At 34.8% G+C, this 13,041-nt stretch overlaps 1 protein-coding gene across 7 annotated transcripts in view; it reads right to left on the reverse strand.

Annotated features, from left to right (window-relative positions):
• The window catches only part of LOC108548382 (uncharacterized), a 177,301-nt gene that overhangs the window by 77,415 nt on the left and 86,845 nt on the right, over nucleotides 1–13,041 (reverse strand). For all 7 annotated transcript variants that reach the window (XM_017901293.1, XM_017901292.1, XM_017901296.1 and 4 more), the window contains exon 5: nucleotides 11,990–12,500. In XM_017901293.1, the coding sequence (XP_017756782.1) occupies nucleotides 11,990–12,500 (511 nt within the window). The remainder of the gene's footprint in view (nucleotides 1–11,989; nucleotides 12,501–13,041) is intronic.

Below are 13,041 nucleotides of genomic sequence, written 5' to 3' on the forward strand. Positions count from 1 at the left end.
TATATAATATATATCTTAATTGACGAAACAATAGTTCCCACAACTCTAGTTCCCACAACCATGAACTACAATATATATTAATAGTGAGATAAGCCGCGAGCCCCGTCGATAATGTTGATGCATGTCAGATACGTTGGCAGAAAGTCACAAATAAATGTCGAGATTGTGAAAGTTCCCTCTGTTCCCGGCCAGTCGATAAGAGAAATTGGAGTTTTTATTATCGCCAGATACCCATACGAAATCCATGTGCGAATGCAGACAGCGACGCGCATGTAAAATGCAAATGTTATGTATCTTGCGATTATCCGATGGCGGCGACTTTACGCCGCGTTTCAAGCAATTCAAAAGTTCCCGCGCGCCGCCGCGATAAATTATACACGAGGATGCGGGCCAGTGACCTTGTTGCATCGCGGAGCGATGTAACGTGCGTCCACGTTAAAAAGAATGTACGTAGAAGTAGACAATGCAATCGGTAAGTAAAATTGAGCAAAGTATCGTGAAACGAAACTTTAAGTTTGTCATATTATTAAACTTGTAATTCATGGTTAATAAATGGTATTCACTATCTTATTTTTGTTAGGTTATGTTGCAATGAAGGAGGAACGATTTGACAATAGGTTTTGGTGAAGTATTCAATGAATTTAAAAGTTATTATTATTCTCATGCAGTAGTTTTAAAGTGATCTGTATATTTAATTATTATTATGGTATAGGACAATAGCTGTATTATTTAATATACAATTTATTTTATTTTATATTATATTAGTATATTATTGTATTATTATATTATGACTGTATCATAATATTTTCTATAATATTATTTTATTTTATTATTTCTGGTGAAGTATTCAATGGATTTAACGAGTTATTATTATTCTCGTGCAGTACTTTTAAAGTGATCTGCATATTTAGTTATCATTATTGTATAATGACAATAGTATAAGACAATATTATTTAATACACAATTTGTTTTATTTTGTTATTTCTAAAACTGTGTTTATAATTTTAATTTAGGAGTCGACTTTAACACGATGGATTTAAAATAACTTCAGTCTAGAATTATTTCAAATAAATAATTGTCGTGATATTTGTTAAAGTTTCGAAATTTTATTTAAGCTGTCGTTTCAGTATCAATCGTTGTTGAATAATGGAGAAGCGCGTTACTACATTCTCGATGTACCATTCTGTCTTCCATGAATCTTTCTCTATGAAATTTTAATGCTTTGAAATGAACGTCTATATATGTTTCAAATTTATACCCAGGTCTTGTTTCAATTTTTCGCGTTAATTTGAATTTAATATCGACTGCCTTTCATACGATACAAAATCAAAATTACCATTTGAGATAAGCAAGAGAACAAACGTATCAGTGATACTCAACATCAGACCCATTGACCCATAATATGTGCCCTAAATTTGCACGCACACACACACACACACACACACACTCACACACACGAGTATTGTTACAGTAAATATCATGAAGTATAAATAATTACTATAATTTAGCATTACTATGTTATATTACTATATTATTTAGCATTACTATATTATATTACTATATTACTATATTATTTAGTTATTTTTAATTACTATATTATTTAGCATTACTATATAATACCTTAGTATATACATATATTTGTATTATTATTATTATTATTATTATACAGATATTAATATAATATATACTGTACTATACTATTTACACTATACTATGACACGTATAGTTTACCATAATTTACTATAATAATCAAATATGTATTTATCATTTTTATTTCAATGAAAATCAATATATTAATTTTGTCAAAAACAATCATAGGTTTTTAATAACTATGAAAGCAGAATTTTCTGAAATCAGGAATTTTGATTAGTTAGACAGTTCTCATAACGAAGATGGATCCCAATTTTGAGGCAAACACTTTTATTGTTTATTATTATTTATATAGGATGTTTACATGAACTACTTTAGCACATTGCTGTGTGTTGGCCGAGTTGTTCAACCAGTTTAATAAACTCTTTGATGCAGCCTTACACACAGCAATTAAACTACATTAACCCCCTCTAGTGAGATATTAACCCTTGGTAATCAATTCTTCGATCAGGAACCTTGAGCTAACTATATGTTACTTTTTATAACATTTCTATAATATACATTAAGTCACCCCCAAGATTAATTTCATTAATTACTAATTACATTCATTTCCAGAAAATTTTCATAACCTCATCATTATCCTCAAAGGATAACAAATAATGGAATACTTTTGAAAATATATTCAAATTTCTTTTTTATAATTTCTAAATTAAAATTTTGGCTTTCACTGTATCTTATAATTTATTCAAAAATATATATATTTTTTTTGTTCCCAATCTTTGTTAATTTTTAAGACATTTACAATCGTTGACGTGAATTCAGGTCATTTTTGATTTCAGTTTCTATTTATATATTTTAAATAAAATTTTATATTTTTATTCTTGTCTTAGTGAAAGAAGCCTACGACAATGGTCACTTCTGATTTGTCGTATTTTAACAACATTCCTAGTATCAGAGAAATAAAAGAAATCAACAGCATTGACTATATTAACATAATTAATCAGCAAGCAATTAATATTATATTAAAATCTTAATAAATCAATGCACATCTGAAGATTTTTAAAGAATTATTATATTAATATCACTATATTAATATCACTATATAAATTTTCATAAATCAATAAATAGTTGTACATTAATAATTTCTTTAATAACTTGTATGACATATTTGTATTATAATTTAATTTGTGCAAAAAAATAATGTATAAATATCGTGTATAACATTTTATATCGCTAATTTAGTATTCAGCGGTGAGAATGGACCACCCGGTATATAAACTATGCATGATTGGCAGCCATGAGAGTTTGGGGTCGATCGGCGATTGTTTCACACTGATCGCGCGGTCTGACTGATCCTGTCAATTAAAATCGTCGCGCGTGTAGCTGCATAAAATTCAATTTCCATTGCAGCGGCCGCAAGGAACTAAATTGCTTTCCCCGCCGGCCGCGCCTCGCGAATTCGAGCGGTCGAACGTGCAAATGCGCCGGAAGGAACCGGGTCCGAAATAAATTTCAACGGCCACTGCAGACACCGGCGAACGAAATTGGCCAAATAAATTTTTTAAACCTATCGATGTTTCCCAAACTTTTTAAAATCATTATGGGAAAGAAGTTTTCAGAACTTAGAAAGAAATGAGAATCGACCACGTATCATATATTATTGCAATAAATTGGAATAGATATTGCAGATAAGTAAATAAAATCTAGAAATAAATTTTTTTAACTTATGAAAGTTTTTAAAATTTTTTTATATTATTATGGGAAACGGGGTTTTGAAATTTAGAAAGAAATGAGAATCGACCACATATCATATACTGTGATAAATTGGAATAGATGTTGCAGATGAGTAATTAAGCTCTAAAAATGAATTTTTTAAATCTATTAATGTTTTCCAAATTTCTTTATATTTTTATGGGAAATAAATTTTTGAAATTTTTGGTAAAAATTTAAAATGAAATGAGAGTCGATCACGTATCATATATTTTACTAAATTAGAATAGATATTGCAAATGAATAATTAAACTCTAAAAATCAATTTTTTAAATCTATCAATGTTTTCCAAATCTTTTTACGTCATTGCCAAGTAGAAATATTTTACAAAGGTACAAAGGTTTTTGCAATTTTCTTATTGTGTTAGAAACCGTGTTATAGAATGCCGTGTTGTAGGAGGGTTCCCGCAATTTATGAATCGTGTTATAGTGAAACCGTGTTGTAGGAGGGCTACCTGTATTAATTTAACATCGTTCTTCAGAATTTGATTAAATGGTGACTGAGGGTCGCCTCTCGAGTGCAAAGAGTTAAAATGGGAGGGTCAAAATGGCGTTCCAAAATATAAAAATGTCGCCACAGTCATGACAAGAAAAATACGTGTCCTTCCTGGTAATGGAAGCGCATTACACAACGTCCAGTACAGAACAAGTCTGCCAAGTTTTTCTCCGAAGGTACCCAAGCTGCAAGATGAACAGAATCCGGATCAATGATAACTGTATATTAAAAGCCCTGGTCCAACGATACCCGCTACAAACAGTCAGAGAAGAAGAAGAAGAATAAGGTGACAGACCTCTCGATCCATATTAACCACCATACACGAAAGCCAGGTGGAGCTAGCTTCTCTATGAGCACCACGTGACCAGTCTAAAAATGGACAAGGCGTACAAGTTGTCTATAGTTACTTTGCTGTCGTCCATGAACAGACATGACCCATTTTTTAAGAAGACCGAGTATAAGGGATGAAAAATGAATCACCCATGAGAATACTGCTTCAGGAAGACAACGGTGGATACACATGAACAGGCTAAACAAGACCACAATGTAAAAGAACCGAGTCATAATTAGGCTCCACGATTCATAGCAAATGTCTCTGAACAACAGCCAGTTGATTTCTAAGCAAGATATTTGATATGGAAAAATATTCAGGTGATCCCATTCAGCTTGATCACCCTGTATATACAACAGCAGGAAAGTTTAAGATTATACCAGTAAAATTGGAAAATTAAATAATTTGTATTAATTCTTTGCACTCGAGAGGCGCCTCTCAGTCGCCATTAAATCAGATTCTAAAGATGGACGTTAATTAATATATCAAATTTACAATTAACGGTGCGTGGAATATCGAAGTAAAATAATTTTACGTTCTAAATTGCATACGATTTCTTTTACTTACCGTTTTAAAAATATCGTCAACCTTATGGCAAGTATCCAAATTACTATTTTCCTGTAACGAAAAAATCGCCGAGTGCAAAGGGTTAATATTATATTTATGATAAATTATTATGAATTATATAAGTATTGTAATTTATGTATAATAACAGGTGAAACATCCATAATCGAAGAATAAAATGTTTCAGTATGATCCAAGTTTTATTAGGATTATTGTAACGACTCTTGGAGCACTTTCCACCGAACAAACTAGCGCCACCCCGACTGATATCTACATTAACGTACTACAAATGTCATATGCAGCACAGCAGTGAATTATTTTTTACAATTCCCGTGATAATTTTGACATTTCTTTACTTCTTTACTTCTTTAAATATTTGTTGCAAATATTTTGTCATATTTTATTTGTTAACATAGGGAATATAAATTTATTTGAAATACGAGTCTATATATGAAAGCGAATTTTTTCGCGCAGAAAATATATTTGGAATACGATATCTGGTATAGAAAAATAGTAATTACTTATGAATCAATCCAATACACACTCATAGCTTTGGAGAATCGTTGTTTGGTCGAACGAAAATCCCGTTCGAACGGTTAAATCGCTTTTCGTTATCACCGGAAGATCCTTCCTGCAATATCGAGCGTCAGATGCCACGAGAGATTAAAACGCAGATAAACAGTTATATTTCGCCCCGTGTTTTATAGCTTTGCTGGCTTTGAACGAAATATTTGTAGGAAAAAGCTGCGCCGTAATTCAGCATTCTGAAACCGTACGTTCCAATTTGATTAACGTTATTAACAATGCTTCATAAATCATTTTATTTCACAAAATTAGGATTCTTTCTATAATTTGGCATGGGAATGATAAAAATATCAATATTATTATAATATAAGAATAATTCAATTATGTTATTAATTATTGATTTACTTGTTTGCATGATTATCATTGTTCTCTGTGATGTGTAAATAAATTATACAAAGGTCGCATTCATAATTAAAGAAGTATGTAGATGTTTATCTGAATAAGAATCAACGTTAATTTTGTCAAAAACAGAATATTTCCAGAAACTACAGAAATAAAATATCTGGAACCTGTCATCCAAGTTAGAGGATTCCTATGAAAGCTGACCCTTGTCAGTCTTATCGATTCCTCAAGAGAGGAAGAAAATACCCCCTATCAACTTCAATTTATTTTTGAATAACCAGTGGATTATTCTTGTGTTATAATTCTGGAAATACCCCATTTCATTAAGATATATTTAGGTCTCATTTCTAACTATCACTATATGTTGTTACTTAAAAGTTCAGTAAAATTGACAAGGGTAGGTTTTGATGTGAATGTGAAATTCAATTGATTTGATACTAAAACTAATATGGAAAGTACTAAAACTAATATGGATACAAAGAATAAAAAGATTAGGGTACCAATGTAATTATAAACATAGAGTGATTAAAAATAAATGTCAATGATTACAAAATTTGACAGTGAGATAGATGCATCATCAGAGAAGCCATCAGGTCAGTTTCACTTTTAGACTCTTAAGTGAGTTTATGGTTGCAGGATTACCAGCATAGTCCCAAACTGAGAAGTTTAGTCCTGAGGCCCTGAGGTTCAAGAGTGTGTCATATTGGACACATCTCAGGAGAGTTGAACCAGGTCCCCAATAGGATTACCTAACTGACAACAAGCCAGACTAGCTCCACCTACACAGACTATACAAAAAAGCTTGCACCCAATAATTACAGAGTCTTTAGGCAGTTTATTCAATAGTACAATCTATCTCAAGGCCATCTGAAATGTTGTTCTCAAGTACTTCGTTAAAGACACCAATTAGGAGACTGGCCAGAGTTCAACCTCATCTAATAGACTGCAATGTTATTAGCTTAACATTGAAGATGCAGCTAGAGGGATACCATAGTAGCTGTTATACTGAAGCTTTTAGAAATCAATCTTTGTATGCTTGAACATGTGACTATAACAAAACAAATTTGTATTATAATATCATACAATATTTTAATTACACTGAATAACAAATTTTCTCTTTGTACATATTCTTAAGAGGGTTAAGTATCAGAGACTAAAGACCATAATACTTGTTTATACTGAAATTTTATGAAATCAATCTTTCTATGCTTAGGAAAGTGACTATAACTGAGCTAATCTGCAGTGCAATAACATACAATATTTCAAGTACACTGAAATAACAAGTTTTCCCTTTGTCTATATTCTTAATAGGGTTAAGAATCTGAGACTAAAGACCATAATACTTGTTTATACTGAAATTTTATGAAATCAATCTTTCTATGCTTAGGAAAGTGACTATAACTGAGCTAATCTGCAGTGCAATAACATACAATATTTCAAGTACACTGAAATAACAAGTTTTCCCTTTGTCTATATTCTTAATAGGGTTAAGAATCTGAGACTAAAGACCATAATACTTGTTATACTGAAGCTCTTAGAAACCAATCATTGTATGCTTGAACAAATGATTATAACTGAACTAATCTGCAGTGTAATAACATACAATATTTTAATTACACTGAATAACAAATTTTCCCTTTGTGTATATTCTTATTATAGGGTTAAGTATCAGAGACTAAAGACCATAATACTTGTTTATATTGAAATTTTATGAAATCAATCTTTCTATGCTTAGGAAAGTGACTATAACTGAGCTAATCTGCAGTGCAATAACATACAATATTTCAAGTACACTGAAATAACAAATTTTCCTTTTGTCTATATTCTTAATAGGGTTAAGTATCTGAGACTAAAGACCATAATACTTGTTATACTGAAATTTTATGAAATCAATCTTTCTATGTTTAGAAAAATGGCGGCAATTGAATAAACTTATCTTATAATAATATATAATACTTCAATTACTAACTAAGATACAAAATTTTCTCTGTTAAGTACCCATAACAAAATGAGTTATCAGGCAGTAACAATAATAGCATGTACTATACTCAAATGACCAAAAATCAATCTGTATATAAATATATAAACAATTAATGACAACTGAAAAAATTTATGTTACAATATAACATTTTCATTATCAATTAAAATGAAAAATTTTCTTTTCATTTGCCAACTATAGCATTATACTATACTCAAACTCCCAAAAATCAATCTTCATATGTATATACAAACAATGACAACCAAAACAAATCTACATTAAAATAACAAATAATATCATAATTACACCAAAATAACAAAATATTCTGCTCTTAAATAATCCCAATAATATTCACTATAAAACCAGTTACAAAACTGTTGCAACATGAGAAGGAGGCTAATCTAATGGATGAAGTTGAAAGGTCGAGGTTTATTTTAAACTTTAGACAATTGAGTCAGCGTTTCAAAATTTCCCTGACGAGCAGACAATTATTATTCATGAGCATAACTAAGCATTCAAAGTGTTTCCATTGAATTCCAAACTTATGTGGCTAGACTGCTGTATGGGGAAGGCTCTTCTCGTAGATATGGAGAATCTCATTGTATCGCTTGTTTTGAACAGTAGGCTTGATACGGAAATCGGTGGCGCCTCAGACCACTTAATCGACGAAATGTCAAAGGTGAAGCTACACTTTATGCTGTTCTGCAAAAGTGAATCACTCTGAAATACACTTAAACTCGTTACAATATTCCGATAATCCTCTCAGTAAGCTCCAAGTGCCAAAAATCATCGACAGCTTTCGACATACAAGCGTAATACGAAAATTAAAAAAAATTTTTTTTTTTTTTTAAATAAAAATTCACTATACCTCACAATCGCCTAACTAAGATTAGTGTACATAATTTAGTCGAAAGAAAATATGGCGAAATTTGATTCGGTAACAAAAATTCAAACAAATTTTGTTTTAATAAAAATTCACTATACCTCACAATCGCCTAACTAAAATTAGTTTACATAATTTAGTTAAAAGAAAATATGGCGAAATTGGATTCGGTATCTCTGTATTTTCCAAATACATGGCATTCTACAGCTTTTTCGAATATCTAACTGAATAATCTTAAATTATTACCAATTAGTGAGTATGTTTTTAGATTAGATTGTCATTAGTGATAATTTTTAATTGTTTCTAATTTATGCAAATTTGTAAAAACATATGTTTTCAATTAGTTTAATAATTTACGTTTTAGATATATTTCACATTTTACTACGAAACTGGAAAGTGTAAATAGCCATTGTTTCTATATGCAATATTCGAAGAGTGAAATAATTAATGCATCTAATTAAGAATTCTACGTATAATAAAATTCCAATTAAATTGCAAAGGCAGAATAATCCCACATGGCTGCAAAACCGAAGAAGGTATATAACAGAACGTGAAATCATAAATTAAAATTAATTATTGCAATCATGATCTAATCATCAAATTTTATTTCATCCATAATAGTTTCAAAAATCTTATTTTCCTCATACTATACTTCAAAATCAAAATTCTACAAAAATAATCCACCAAAAATGTCATTAACCCTGAAACTACCACAGGGGTCAAAACAATTTCTCTCAGATATTTTATTTCTACAATTTCTGAGAAAATATAAACTGCTTTTGACAAAATTCATACTTAATTCTTAATTAGTTATTATTTTTTTATTATTATTATTTAATAGTTATTCGTCTTCCTTATACTATCAAAATTATCTTCCTTCGTGTATAATATACCTATCTACTCATTATAGGTCGTTAGTTCTAATATTAATGACCAAACTGAAAAAATCTCGAAATTGCAAGAATTAAACTCTCAAGGACACCGAAAACGGCCTAAGCCCACCGTAGTGGAAAGGTCGAATAATTCTCCGTAAAATTCGAGCAAATGAAATTAAGAATGCATATGTGTACACACGCAGCTCAGTAGGATAATTTTGTTAACCTAATCAGCTTAAAGGATACTAGGACCGATAATCGTCCAACGCGAACTAATTTCCCCGTAGTCGCCACTTAATACTAATGAACACGGAGAAGATCAACGGGAACTCTGGGAATAAGTCGAAAGAGGACGAAAGAAACCTGAAAAGCAACACGTTCGATCGAGCAGCGATCTCGAAGGCCTCGTTCGGCTTCCCGGGAGTCCTTCCGCTAGACCCCAAGGCGCAATTCCTATAACCTCGAAAGTACACCATAAAATACCTATCTCTCTGTCTCGTTCGCCAAGATCCTCATCATCGAGGCCCTCCCAATACACTATCACGCGTGGATTAGATTATTTCACGATTCATCTATGAACACCGGATTCTGACCGCGATACAAGATGCATAAGCCTCTGTTATCGTGAAAGAATTGACAGTGAGCACCAAAGATCCGAATATCACGCGTGGATTAGGTTATTTCACGATTGGACTATTGTCAGTGGACTCTGATACTGGCACAAGACTCACAGTGCTCTGTCATTGTGATCGAATTGACAATAATTAGCAAAGATCCGAATATTAGGAGTGAATTACGCTATTTCACGATCCACTTATCGACACTGGCCTCTGATAGTGATACAAAATTCGTAGACCTCTGTCATCGTGATCGAATTGACAGTAAGTACCAAAGACCCGAATATCACGCGTGGATTAGGTTATTTCACGATTTGGCTATTGACACTGGACCCTGATACTGGTACAAGATTCACAGTGTTCTGTCATTGTAAATGAATTGACAATAATTAGCAAAGATCTGAGTATCACGAGTGGGTTACGTCGATTATGTTATTTCACGATCCACCTATTCACACTGGTCTTTGACAGTGATATAAGAATCATAGTGCTCTGTCATTGTCATCGAATTGACAATAATTAGCAAAGATCCGAATATTATGAGTGAATTACGCTATCTCACGATGCACCTATCGACACTGGCCTTTGACAGTGATATAAGACTCATGGGCCTCTGTCATCGTAATTGAATTGACAATAATCAGCAAAGACCCGAATGTCATGCGTGGATTAGGTTATTTTACGATCCACCTATGATCACCGGATTTTGATAGCGATACAAGGTGCATAGGCTTCTGTCATCATGATGGAATTGACAGTAATTACCAAAGACCCGAATATCACGCATGGATTACGTTATTTCACGATTCGGCTATTGACACTGGACCCTGATACTGGCACAAGACTCACAGTGCTCTGTCATTGTGATCGAATTGACAATAATTAGCTAAGATCCGAATATTAGGAGTGAATTACGCTATTTCACGATCCACTTATCGACACTGGCCTCTGATAGTGGTACAAGATGCATAGACCTCTGTCATCGTAATCTAATTGACAATAATTACCAAAGACCCGAATATCACGCGTGGATTACGTTATCTTACGATTCGCCTATTGACACTGGCCAATAATACTGGCACAAGACTCACAGTGCTCTGTCATTGTAAATTAGCAAAGATCTGAGTATCACGAGTGGGTTACGTCGATTATGTTATTTCACGATGCACCTATCGACACCAACACTTGATATTGGTACAAGACTCACGGCCTATCGTCATCGTAATCAAATTGACAATAATTAGCAAAGATCTGTGAATTAATGCGCATGAATTAGATTATTTCACGATCCCATACCGGCTCCTGATACTGACATAAGACTAACAGGTCTGTCATCGTAATGGAATTAACAATAATTTTCCTAAACAACCAAATATCACGCGTTTATTACATTATTTCACGATCCGTCTATCCACATCGGCCTCTGATAGTGGCACAAGACTCGCAGTCCCCTGTCATCGTAATCAAACAGCCGATAATTACCAAAGACGCGAATAACCCGCGAAAGACACGCCGCCGAATGCAATTCACACCCGGGAGCCAGCTACCCAGTCTCATCAAGCAGACAAACGTACAGCGAACGTAATATACCTAAACTTCCGTGAGACCAAGTACCACGTCTAAACCACGTCAACGAAACGAAGCCACGATCGATGTCATACACCATATGCTACCAATGCAACCCTCTCGAGGGCAATTAGCAGCGGGCTAATAGAACCTCCCGTGTACGTCTCACGCATCAGACCCTCTACCCCTAGCCCAAACTAGCCTGCTACTCGATCCACCCCTCTACTCACCATCTTCTTCCAAAACTCTTCCCCAACGCTTCCGAAATTCCAACTCCCGAGTCACCCGGACACGGTGTGCCTTCGTGTGAGACACAGGCTATAGCGAGACACGAGCCTCGAGGCGTAGACACCCAGGCAGCGAGTATAGGAGACTAAAGAGACGGGTACTCACCTTGACGAAATGCAGGTTCTCCTTGTCGAGGAGGAACTCCATGGATTTGTGTGGCCGTTGGTTGATGGTGGACGCGGCGTCGTCGTCGCGGGGGCTCCTGTGCGAAGCGGCGACAGGCGACTGGGGTACATGGAGGGCGTGCTCGGGCCTGGGTCGCGGGGCGGCCGAGGTGTGATTCAGATTGAGCAGGCTCCTGGTCTTCTTGCCGGCGGCGTTCGCGGAGGCGGAAGCGGCGGCGACGCTGGACGTCGTCGTCGTCGACGGCACGGCCTCGTCGAGGTCGGTCTCGAGCAGGCCGACCGGGCGCTCCTGGGCGGCCTGCATCGTGCGGGCTTTCGCCATCTCGATGGCCGCCGGATTTCCAAGGTCCGTGGCCGCGCGTCGGCGCGACGAACACGCCGCCGCCGCCGCCGCCGACGCGCCCGTCGACGGTCTCGAGCCCAGCGCCCCGACACGGGGCGGCTGCGGAGGCAGGGGCGGCTTGCTGGACACTGGCGCCCTCCCGTTCGCGCTGCGGAAAACAATCGTGTCGGTTAGTCACTGCTCTTCTCTCTCCTCGGGCTTTTTGCGCTCCTGGCAAGGTTGCTCTTCGAGCGCACGCTAGTGGGGATGATGGCTGGATTGGGTTAGGTTGTTCAGGGGAGGGGGGTTTCGCAGGCACGCTTCATTTGTTTCGATTTTTTCGGTTCAAGTTGCGCTTGAATTTCGCTACGTGGAAAATCTGGATACTATGTGCTTGTCTATTAGACGAATTATATTATGTATATAGGATGAGTCTGTATGTACAATATTTTAGACTCAGTTTATAGTCTTGGTATAACTATTACAACTATTGGTATAACTGTTAGTATAATTATTCCAGTGAAGGGGGTATTCTTGTAATACGATTTAAAAAATCGATTTTTTTCTTTTAATTTTACATTTTCCCAAAGTATATGGTTTCTAAAATGTCTGTGTAAAAGGATTTGTTTGAATTCGTAAAATTAGCAAGGTTATGGATGTTTAAAGTGGCAAATGATAACCTAAAAATTTCAATAATTATTTTCAAAAGG

The sequence above is a fragment of the Eufriesea mexicana genome, unplaced genomic scaffold, assembly GCF_001483705.2.
Source record: "Eufriesea mexicana isolate 0111107269 unplaced genomic scaffold, ASM148370v2 scaffold1601, whole genome shotgun sequence".
NCBI lineage: Eukaryota > Metazoa > Arthropoda > Insecta > Hymenoptera > Apidae > Eufriesea > Eufriesea mexicana.